Source organism: Serinus canaria, chromosome 2, assembly GCF_022539315.1.
Source record: "Serinus canaria isolate serCan28SL12 chromosome 2, serCan2020, whole genome shotgun sequence".
Taxonomy (NCBI): Eukaryota; Metazoa; Chordata; class Aves; order Passeriformes; family Fringillidae; genus Serinus; species Serinus canaria.
In genome coordinates this window covers 44,267,140-44,278,931 of record NC_066315.1, presented here as the reverse complement: position 1 = coordinate 44,278,931, position 11,792 = coordinate 44,267,140, and the positions used below count along the sequence as shown (strand labels likewise).

Below are 11,792 nucleotides of genomic sequence, written 5' to 3'. Positions count from 1 at the left end.
GCACTACCAATGTCACCAATGGGCTCAGCTTTGACCAGTGGCAGGGCCATCTTGGAGTCAGCTGGAACTGGCTACTGCTGAGAGTTTTTTGCATGACAATGGACATATGCACCATATGCACAATCCAGCCTTCATAGAAACTGAGTAAGGTCACAAGGCCCTTGAAGGACACGAAAGAAGAACAACAGGCTCAGAAGGAGATGGTTCAGACAGACAAGAAAACCGCAGTGAGAGACGTGAAGAAGAAAGACTAACTAAAATTAACTGAAATACTAAAATACGTGCGTAGAAGGATTTAACCAATCATGTATTTTCTGGAGGTGTGAACAATAGAGAACAGTATAAATACAGCTTGCTTTTTGCAATAAATCAGCTTCATTTGATCATACTGATCATGGTGTGATGTCCTATTACTGATCCTCTGCAGGCTACTACCACCATGGGGGCAGATTCTGGCATCTTCTCACATCAGGCAGCCCTGCAGCCCCCTTGCCACCAAAACTTTTCCTTGTAAACCCAATCTGTTATACAATTGATTATATAAGGAAGCTGTCTGGGATATATGCATCATTTTGAAAAAGCCCCTTTGGCTGTTTCTTTTGGTGTGTTTCTGGCTGTTCTGGATGGGAGTAGGTAAGTAGATTGTTTAGAGGAGTAAGCTTAACTGTAGTAAGGTTGAAAAACTCAAGTGATGCATTTGAAATGTTTCTGTATGGAACTGGGGATGGTGTGGCTAGATCCCCTCCCTCCATATCTTTGGGTGGAGCAACAATTGACATTTTTTGTAGCTTTCTGAAGCAAGATGAGCTGCAACAATATTGGCCAAATGGCATGCATCCCAAGAAAGAGCTCATCCAACCCTGGAAGCAATAGCAGTCTCCAGGTTCTTATCTTGCTGTGGAAGCCTTTTCTTCCTGAAAATAAGCCTCATGATGAACGAAGAGGTGAAACAGCACTGCTGATCTCACACATCTCTGCAGGGATGTGCCTCAATTCTGCAGGGATGCCCAGCAGAGGGAGCCGCGTCCCTTCATGACGCTGTCCTTGTGCTCTGATAGCCTGTTATCTCTCTATTTAGGAGAGAAAAGATGAGAGGCCTGAACTGCCAAATTCCCATTTGGTGGACACATCTTTTTCCACATTGAATAATTCCTAGTTGTTTTCTTTGCCACTTTAGCACCAAGAGAGATGTGAGTGCCGTTTTAATCCTGCAATAGGGCAGTGGAGATCAAGCTTCAACACTGCCAGCAACTGCCAGTAACACTGCTTGCAACAGAAGGGTTTGTTTCTGGTTTTAATTCCTAGTTTCAGGTTTTGCAAGAGTTAATACCCAGCAGAGCTTGGCTGTCATGGCTTGACTCACACATAAAACTTTGACCTAATGTCACACTGCTCACCACGGCTGAGAAAAGCCATCCACTGCTACACATGCAATAGTTGCAGATTTTCTTGGTTCACAGAAATTTATCCTGTTGCCTTTGGAGTGATGGTGAGTGAAGGTGGACATCCAAAGGGTTTGAGGAAGACAACAGACCATTCCATGTGGAAATTCTAGTAGCACATTTATGGCCTGATGCCCAATGAAGTGCTCTTTGTTGAAAAACAAACAAAAAGATATGTGACTTGTTGCAGACAGGTAGAAATATTGTAAAAGAAAGGTCTTATTAAATATGGTTTAGGCCCTGCTACTCTATTTAGGCTAGAAGTAACTTGTAAGTTTCCATAAGGAAAAGTCATAAGAATGATGACAGTTAACACAACAACCTATTCTAGTAAGAAAAATTAGTTTGTACCTGCATAAACAGATCTGTCCCATGAGAATCAGTGAAAAAAATATGTAAACAATCCAAGAATAGAGAAATTTGATGGAAAGGTAAAATGCCAGTTATTAACCAATTAATTGAGTGGCAAGAAAACTAGTAGCCAATTGGAGTTGAACACAAGGTCTGTGAAAACCATATGTCGTGGTTTGAGAGGAAATGAAGTTTTTTGTGGTGGTCTGGTCAAGCCAATCGGTGTTCAGATTTTAATATTGGCACCTGGTTTGTCCACTGAGGGCATGGATCTGCCTCTGAGAACACAGGGGGTTAAAAGCTGTGAACTCCCAGGGGAATTTCTCTTTTTTGAGTTCCGGTTTGGGACTGAGCAGACCCTCAAAACCCTCCCTGCCCGGCTCCGAGCTGGGCAGGGGGGGAGGGGAGCCATGCGGCCGGAGGGCGGTAGGCCAGGCCTGGGCCCAAGGGTAGAGGAGAACATTGCAAGGGCTTTGGGCAGCCATCCCCCATTCCCCCCCCTGGAGAGAGGGAGAGAGCCAGAGCCGGTGCCTGTGATAGCGCGGCCAGCATGAAGGAGAAGGGGGGGGTGCCCAGCTGGGCAGCCAGGCGTGGGAGTTCATGAAGTAAACCGGCAGAGAGCCTGGGACTTTTAACCCTTCTGGGGAGGATGGAAACCTTGCAAATGCTGATTCCTCCTGAAGTTGATGAGATTGAGAGGATCTTGAGAAGAATCCTAGGTAGGAGGAGATGATGGAGTGGCCTTTGGCTAGACTTTTCTTGTATAGCCACAGCAGAACTCTGTGACACAGAGACTGCATTCTAGGGGGAGGCGATGGCTCAGAGCCGGGAGAGTGCGGTGATGTGGAGGTGTGTGAACAGAGACGACAGGTGAGGAGGGTGGTGGTGTTGCCCCTCTGTCTTCGAAGAAGAGGAAGAGGAAGATGATCTCTGTTCAAGAGACCCCTTGGCCCCAGGGGATGAAATGTGGGGGGGACAGGTGTCCCAAAAGGAGAGGGACTGTGCTCTTTTTGGAACTGGACAAAGTATCCTTAAAGGGAAAAACCCTAGAAGCAGCTCTGGTCCATGTGCAGTGGTGAGAGCACTGGACATGGAAGGAAGAAGTCACGATGGCAAAATGTTCTCCGGGCGGTGCCACACGTGACACGGAAACACGAGAAGTTTCGACTGTTTCCTGGGGAAGTCTGTGGTGCAAGGGGGACTTCTCTCTTCTCCAGGAACTGAGAATGGGTTATCTAAAGGGTGGTAATGGAATTGGAAATTTGGTGGGGGGAGGAGGAAGAAATTTGGAAGGTTTTCATCTTGTGTTCTATGTGTTCTGTGTGTTTTTCTCTGTAGTTTTAGGTTAATAAAGTTTTTTTCCTTTTCAACCTCAAGTTGGAGCCTGCTTTGCTCTGTCTCTGATCACATCTTACAGTGGATGCCAGGGAAAGAGGTATTCTCGTGGGGGCACTGGCATTGCACCAGGCTCAAACGATGACACCATATAAAAATGAATTATGTGAATAAAGAATTGGCTTTTTCTGCTTGAGGAAACTGAGTTCCATTTGTTTCTTAATGCAACATGACTTGCCTGAATTTCAGTAATGTACCAAGCTCTAGTGAGGAGCAGCAGTATTTTAGGAGATAACACACACTTCAAATGTTTCCTGTCATTCATTAGGGCTGCTCTTTCCCCTGTATCTTGTGTTGTCGGGAAGATCAGGGGCAGCTGTGGGATAGAAGCTGTGTTGGATCTGGATGAGGTCACAGTGGGTATGTGGTAGAGTTGGTGGGAATTCAGGGCTGTCATTATTTCAGTGTTAGTCTGTGAGAGCATCCTGCAGCAGGTATGTTCTGGGAAGAAAGGTTCAAATGTACAGTGTTAGGATTACGGTTGGACTCAATGGTCTTAAATGCCTTTTTCAACCTAAATAGCTATGATTCTATGATCATTTCCCTTAGGTATTCCTGGCTGTGCTTGGGTGGGTGCGGGGGGAAGGTGCCTTCCAAGGAAAAGTGAAATGTTAAAGCAAACATGGGGCCTTTGGCCATCACTGGCTATTGGCAGCATTGGACCATCCCCCTCAGCCATCTTCACCAAAAGTCCTAGGAAAAGGGCAGAGACAGCACTACTTACTCTCTCCTAGACACTGGAACTGCAAAGCGGGGACAGCAGGTACAGGACATACAGGTGGGAGACAGGAACACTTCAAAGACATGGAGGAAATTGCAGATCTCTTCCACTGAAGAATGTAAATGCTCAAAATGAAAACTTTGTGATCATACAGAAGATAAAGCTGACATTTCCGTTCTGTAGGTGTTAAGTCAGAGGCTGAACTCACTGGCTTGGGGTTTCATGCATCTTTAATGTAACACAGGTCACAGAGAGGAAAAGCTATTTTAGGACTGTGCACTGCCACAGCAAGGACCTTATCTGCAACTTGGCATTGCAGCATAAGCTAAGGTAAATATTGCCAGCCTATATACACAAAGGTATGCCTGCTTCTTAAAAATACATCATCTAAAGACAGTTTTTTTGCACTCTTTCTGGCACAGTGTTGGATTATGGAGCAGAATTTGACAGACCTGCTGGGCAGCGGAGCTTCTGAGGACTTATTGGTGAGTCACTCCCTGCTGGGTTGCTCTCCTGCAAGCTGGGGCCAGTAGCACATCTTAGAGGTCAGTTGTTCCTATGGGACGCAGTACTTGTGGAGATATTGGGCATTTAGAAGAAATCAGTGTAATTGTTGTTCTCTGGAAACACAGGGTAAAAATATCTTTAGCTGATAACACTGTGCTTGTAGAAGAAGATTGTCCTTGAGGGCAGAGGTAGTGCTAGGAGTGTCCTATGGAGACATCCTGACAGGGATGCTGCTATCCATCTTCTTTAATTGTTTGCTGTCTCAAGTACTGCCCTGAGGGGTGGGTGGGCTGCAAGGGGCTGGTGAGCAGGAAGGGGACATGCCACTGCTGCTGGTGCATTCCATTTCTGGTACTCACCTAACTGGAAACAAAACTTTTAGGAGATGGGTGCTAACATGTCAGTTTCTTCTGGGCCACGCTCCCTTTCTCCTTTCAGAAGGAAACATAAAATAGGACCCCAAAACCTATATCAGGGGCTCTCAGCGTCCTGGCCATGCCCATGTCATTTCTGGTTTGAGGATGCTCCCTGTCTCTGGCCTCAGTAACCCACCCGGACTCGGGCATGGGCCATGGCCCCACATGGAGCCAGCAGGAGGATGCTGGTAAATTTAACCACCACAGCTGCATTTTCTTGATCTCCTCTACCCCTGTAATGCCCCAGGATTTATCCTGGGTCTTACAGGGCATAGCCAATCACTCATGTTCATTCCTCATTTGCATGTTATACCACAGCTGTGGCACATAAATTTTGTCCTCATGCAGCTTGGTGTGAGCTGACTCGTGCCTGGTTTATCTACTAATGTGGGATTTGGCTCATGTAAATTTCATTGTCCTTGAACAGATGAGTTACATCTCACCAACACCTAACTCCTCTGCAGCCTATGAATATGCCTTCTACTACTCAGAACTACACATCATCTGTCATCCTGAAGGTATTCCAGCATTTGCATCTACTTTATTTCCAGTACTGTACTCAATACTATTTGTGGCAGGCCTCATGGGAAATGCTTTGGTTGTTTGGATTCTGACAGTCTCCATGAAAATCAAGACCTTGACTGACGTGTATCTGCTGAATCTGACTGTCTCTGACCTCTTCTTGGTATTCTCCCTGCCCTTCTTGGTTCAGTACTCCATTGTGAGCCAGTGGACTTTTGGAAATGCACTGTGTAAAATCATCAGCTCAGTTTACTTCATTGGTTTCTACAGCAATGTCTTCTTCATAACCATCATGAGCTTCGACAGGTACTTGGCCATAGTCCACTCCCTCCATGTCCAAGGGATTCGGACAACTGCCATTGGGTTTATCACCAGTCTGGTCGTTTGGGCAGTTGCCATTTTAGCATCAATGCCAGACTTACTTTTTTTCCAGGAAGTGAATGACAAAAACCAGATTAAGTGCCTCCCTCACTATCCTGGTGGCTACTATGGCTGGAAGACTTTCAGTAATTTTTTAGTCAACATCCTGGGGTGGCTAATCCCTGTCGTTGTCCTCATTTTCTCCTATCACAGCATCTTGAAAAACCTTCAGAAGTGCCATACCAAGAACAAGTACAAAGCAATAAAACTGGTTTTTATTGTTGTCATTGTGTTCTTTCTCTCCTGGACCCCCGTCAACATTGTGCTGTTTTTGGACTCTCTGAGGAACATGTCCATCATCAATGACTGCCAGACAAGCCAAAGGCTAGACCTAGCCATAGAGCTGACTGAGGCACTCTCCTTTGTCCACTGCTGCCTCAACCCAGTCATCTATGCTTTCGTGGGTGAGAAGTTCAAGAAGCATCTCTGTGTCATTTTCAAAAAATCTGCATGTTTTCTGTCAAACTGCAAAGGCTACGGGGCTTTCAGTGGGCACAGCCTGGACAAGCACTCCTCTCTGCACACAAAGTCCTCACAGTTGTCTTATGTTGGCACTGTCTTGTAGAACAAGTCCAAAACTATCATCCTGGACAGGTGACCTAAAATTGAGAAATCCTCAACTGCGCATCCACAGGCATGGACTGTTTGAGCAACATTTTAGGACATGAAAAATAGAAGCAGCTGCTTGATTTTGCTTTTATTGTGGTTGCTTTTAGAGGTTTTTTTTAGAGTTTTTTTTTTTTTTTGCATCATCCTCCCTTACCTGAGGCACATGCCTGCCTTGCTTACTTTGTGGAATTACCAGCAGACTCCCACACTGCCAGGCAGCATGGAGAGGTACCTTAGAAACATACCATCCCCCCTTCAGACTGAGTACTGAAAAGAACTGTTTCTGTTTCCAGACCCTGGACATTTGGCCATTCCTTCTCTCGTCTCAGCAGAGTGTGATGGCTTTGTGAGCAGTGATGGGACCTGCTCCAGGAGTGGGAACCTGCTCTTTGGAGGGAAATGGGGCCCAAGCTTAAGGTGTCATGAGACGGCCTGGCTCCCAGTTGACAGATCTGAACAGTGCTTCCAGCCCCAGAAGAGCTTAGTGAGTGAGTAATTGGATAAGCAACCAATAAATAAATGCTGTCCATGTTTTGGTAAAATCAATATGAATTAATATCTAGGTAAGATCCTGACTCCCCATCTGATACCAGGGCCTGCAGCTTCTTGGCTGGAAGGGTTTGAGGCTGTAGCTCAGCAATGACGCTGTGAATGTCAAGGAACAACCCCCTACAGGAATGAATGAGTGCTGTAGGAATGGATGGAGAAATTGTTACCAGGAAAAAGGCTGAAGAGTGGAAAAAATAGTGGGTATGAGCTGTCACACATCCCTGTCAGGGGACTTTCTGAACATTTTTAAACTTTTTGAACTGGTAACTGGTGTGCCAGTGTGGTCACTGCTCTTGAGCAGGCAGCTGGGGTTGACATTCCAGTTACTGTTCCAACTTGGAATGACTGGTTTTATGTATGTAAATGGCTACCCATTTGTATAGATATATCTATATGTATCTATATATATAGAGCTATGTATATATACATGCATATCTATACTTGCCCATGTGTGTATATATACAAAAATACACACCCATATACCCATATATATACATATATGTACTTTTATATGTGCAAATACTGTTAGATAAATGCAATGCTTTTCTAAAGCTTTTTGTTCTCTTCTATTTGTCCCTACAAGATATCACCATATTTCAAGTTTCATAATAAAGATACTGTGTGCAGTGTAATTGCACTATCTTTACATCTGAGGAACCTGCTTCATCATTATTTGTGTCACCATCTGCATTTCATTCTGTCCTGGACAGTTTACATAACTGATAATCCTTCCAGCTGCCTCTTCTTTGCCCCCTCTTCAGTTCAGCTGCTGCCTGGTCCCAGCAGCAGGACCACTGCCTGGCAGAGCAGTACAGTCCCTACCTTTCAGGTGCATTATTGCCAGCCAGGCTTTTTTTGGATATGCAAACCCTCAGGTTCTTTAGAAAGGGTTTCACAAAAATTCAGGGCAAAGCCAAAGGGTGGTGGGCAAGAGGGTGGCACCAACTCTCTCCCCTGCAGGTTCACAATATGAGCCCTCTGGAGCACAATTCACTTAGCTGAAGCACTAGAGATGGGAATGATTTCTGCAGCCTCAGCAGCCTCACCCTGCATCCCTTGTGTGAGTGTTTTGGGACAGGTGCTGGACCCCATTGCCCAAGCTGGCAAGATGATGATGGCCTTTCTCTGGTTGCTGAACATGTCTGCTGGGGGACATCTCCCTCTGCTCAGAGGTTTCATTGATTGCTGTTATGCAGCTGTGGGAGGGAGGCTGTGATCCAGGACTTCCCCACAAGGGCTGTAACCCAGTGGCAAGAGGGTAGCCTAAACATGCAGAGCCTTCTTTGCAAATTCTTTCACTTTTTGAGCTCTCACTGGAGGACATCCTGCCCTGCTGTTGCCACAACACCTAGCAAGGAAGCAGGAGATGCTTTCTGCAGCTTAAAGGGTTTTTCTACCAGAGGCAGCTGGCTTCTGTTTTATCAGTAATACCAGGAACTCTAGGCTGGACCTGACCTCGACTTCTCTTCACTGCCCAACTGCTTTAAGCTGATATTGCTGCCTTCCTGTGCAAAGGGAGAAGGTGATACCCACATCTGGAGAGTGCTTTGCTGGCAAGAGCTGTCCTGTGTTGCTTTGCTCTGGGTGGCCAGAAGCACCCCTGTGGGTCACAGAGCTCCTCTGCTTTCTGAAGGGATGAGCCTGGAGCAGTCTGCTGCCATTCCAGTGCCTGTGAGGGCACTGAGAGCAGAAAACATCTTCCTGTATCTGTGCAAGCTGACAACTTGAGGAAAATGCCAAATTTTAGGGTTTTCCCAAGAGCAGGAATCACAAGAAGCCGAAGCTAAAACATCCTGCATAGCCCCAGTGCCTGTTCATCTAATTCACCTACTTGCATAAAAGGTACGCAGCACAGCTGTTCCACCACAGCTGTTCCAATCCAGCTGTTGTATGGCTCCTGCTCATATCTGCTGCTTACCTTCATATCCTGATCTTGCTTTTTCTTTCTGCTGAGATAATGCAGGTTAAAGAGGATTTAGAATGATGTTGGCACATGAAACAGTCAGGTGTAATCTTGTTTTGGCTTCAGCACATCATCTTAAAACAGAGACCAGAGTAACTGTTACCCACATTCAAACCTAAACCTAAAGTACATGCTTGTTTTTGATTTACTGGTGTTACTTGCACCAGAGGGTCCCTCTGCAGATGGTCTCTTAGAAAGATGGTGACTTTGTCTGATGCCACTCATGATGCTCTCTAAATTTCTGGATGGAAAGGCCTTGACAGGCTGGAGCACTGCAGTGGTATCACTGGGGTGCTCATCACTTCCCACACTGCAAACGTTCAGCAGTTGTATGGGCATGTTTAAGAACCATGCTGTTCAACTACAGCAGCAAAAAGTGGGATATATGAGGACATGCCAGCTTATGATGTTGCTAGATCCCTCAGAAAATTGTGTCAAGTGGGACCTAGCAGATTGTTCCTCATCTCAGCTCTGAGCTGCAGGACTGCCACTTTAGCACAGATAATCATAGTCTGTTGTCCCAAAACAGTAAAATATCCTGGAGTAAGAAACTAGTCCATATCCAGCTTTTCCTGGCATTGTGCTGAAGCCTCCTTCCCAAGGCAATGTGGAGACAAACTTATTAAATCCTTGGCAGAATCTCTGGCCTTCAGGTCACTGGTTCAGGCCAGTGGATGCAGTCTGGGGATGAGGATGGGGCTGAATTGGTGCCATCTGGAGGAGCCCTGCCAGCCAGCAGCACAACTCTGCCTCTTTCTGCTGGGGTAACATCCAGCTACAGCTGGAGGTCAGAACCAGGCAAAACTTTAAGGAGGGGGAAAAGAAAGGTTAATTAAGGGTATTTGTGTCCCACTCTTCTCTTAGCTGAAGGATGCTCCTGCGCAGGGATGGGCCTCTACATTGGCATACACGAAACTCCCCAAGCCTGACTCCCCAAGTTAATTGTATCATATCCAGGAGAATCCTGTTTTATTTTCAGCCTCTTGAAAACACTTTTTATATATACAAACATATGTGTACAAATTATGAAGCAGCATGGAAATTGCTGACTGTTCAAGAAGAGGGTCCAGAAAGGTGCCTCGTGACAGAAGAAAAAACCCCATGACTTAGGCTATTCTGTCTAGATATAAAAATAGTTCGGGAAGCTGAAAGGTAATTATAACTTTTATCTGAATATATCAGTTTAACTGTAATGTGTGGGCTGATATTCATATTTGGTTAACATACCTTAAATGTTAATGTCCCTTAAAGGCAGCAAGTAATACTGGGCAAAGCAAAGCTGCTACTGTAGTGCGTCAGTTTTGACGCACGACCTGTGAGCAGTGTGCTTCTGCTCTAGGTAAATCTGTCTTTCTGCTGACTTGGCTGAAATGCCAAAATGTACGGAAACAGGTCACAGAAATCCCCACCTCAGAATGGCACTGATTTGGGTTCCTACAGCCTCTGCTGACGTGTGTGTCTGCTGGGACCTCATTCTGCCCCCACCTAGCTCTCCGGGCCTTCGTGTGTCCCTGCAGCTCTGCTGTGCTTTCCAGCAGCCAGTGCAGCCAGTGTAATGCTGGTGTCAGCAGCTGGGTCAGACTTACCATGTTGGATGGGCTCTATGCAAGAGAAAAGTACCACTAAGCAAACAACAGTGTCTGCTGTGTCATCCCAGCAAACAGTTTATCCTCCCCATGCTCCGATATCCAGGCAGAATTCACTGACATGAATGACTGTGCAACATGTATGCAGGTCTGCATTGCCGAGACATTCATCCCTTTCTTCACCTGGCACCCTTGGAGGATGTGCAGCCTCTGTGCTCCTCCACATGCCTGAGTTCAGAGAAGATGTGAATGTGCGTGCAGAATGTGAGGATGGACAGAAGGAAGGGAGGACAGAGCCCTGGCCTAACACAGACTGCCAGGACATTGCAAAAGTATTGATTGCCCTTGGTGTTTGAGTCAGCACCAACCTTGACCACGCAGCAAGGTAAAGAGATCAGTGTAGCAAGAAATGTTTGCAAACCAGCTGCCTTTCCTATACAACAAGGAGTAGAGGAAACTGGTCTTGCTCCCTAATGCTCAGGTATTCAACTGGGCTGAGTGCAAAGAGCAATGCTGGGTGGTTTCCTTGGGTCATTGTCCATGCTCACTGCAAGGCAGACAGCATTTCCACTCTCCTCTCTCCCCATGTCTGCATCTGTCTCTGTACGCATGCACATCTTGCACAACCATCTCTGCACATCTCGGTGTCCCCAGCACCACCCTTCCCTGAAATGTGCTCAGCTGCAGCCCTGCAGAGAGAGGGGTGGTGCTGGTGCAAGTATACCAAACAGCTTTAGCTCTCATAAGCAGCACAAGGGAGAAAGAGGGGAGGGAGAGGAGGGAAAGAGGGAGGAAAGGCATTTCTTTATTCAGCATCTTGAACAGCAGCTTGCTGGAGTGTGGCTCTACAGCCATTCCTCCTCCCTGGATGAGCCTGGAAGGGAAGGAATGTGGTTGCCCAGCCAAAGGCTTCTTCCCATCTTTCTTGGGTCTTGCTGTTACTGTTGGAGCTGACCTCATGAGCAGGGCAGCCTCACAATGCGCTGTGAGTGGTCAGTGTAACTCAGGCACACCCTGAAACAGGCGGGTCCGAGCAACTCACAGGCACATCACCAATCCCAGGGGAGGAGGACACCTGCAGGAGACCTGGCTGAGCCTCTCCAGGGCAGGACAGCACCATATCTGTGTGACAGCTGGAGCTCAGGAGCACAATGGGGCCACCAAGGCATGAGTGAGCCTAAGCACTAAACTGTTTCAATGCCCCTATCCCTTCTGTGACATTTCTAATGTGGGAACAAATGTCTCCTAATTTTTGATATCTGTTTGAGCCATGCTCCTTCTGCTTGTAGAAACTGTGCAAACAGTCAGTTT

At 46.5% G+C, this 11,792-nt stretch overlaps 1 protein-coding gene across 5 annotated transcripts; it reads left to right on the top strand.

The window, feature by feature from the left end:
- Positions 1–2,284: 2,284 nt before the first annotated feature.
- On the top strand, positions 2,285–7,537 carry LOC103812987 (C-C chemokine receptor type 8-like). 5 transcript variants are annotated; one of them, XM_050971585.1, is made up of 5 exons: positions 2,286–2,512; positions 3,171–3,228; positions 4,154–4,239; positions 4,332–4,394; positions 5,260–7,537. In XM_050971585.1, the coding sequence occupies exons 4-5, from the start codon at positions 4,341–4,343 to the stop codon at positions 6,337–6,339; spliced, it is 1,134 nt and encodes a 377-aa protein (XP_050827542.1). In that variant the 5' UTR covers positions 2,286–2,512; positions 3,171–3,228; positions 4,154–4,239; positions 4,332–4,340; the 3' UTR covers positions 6,340–7,537. The 5 variants fall into 5 exon arrangements, with proteins under 5 accessions (XP_050827544.1, XP_050827542.1, XP_050827543.1 ...); XM_050971586.1 differs by having other exon boundaries at positions 3,132–3,228; XM_050971584.1 differs by having other exon boundaries at positions 2,286–3,228.
- Positions 7,538–11,792: the final 4,255 nt, after the last annotated feature.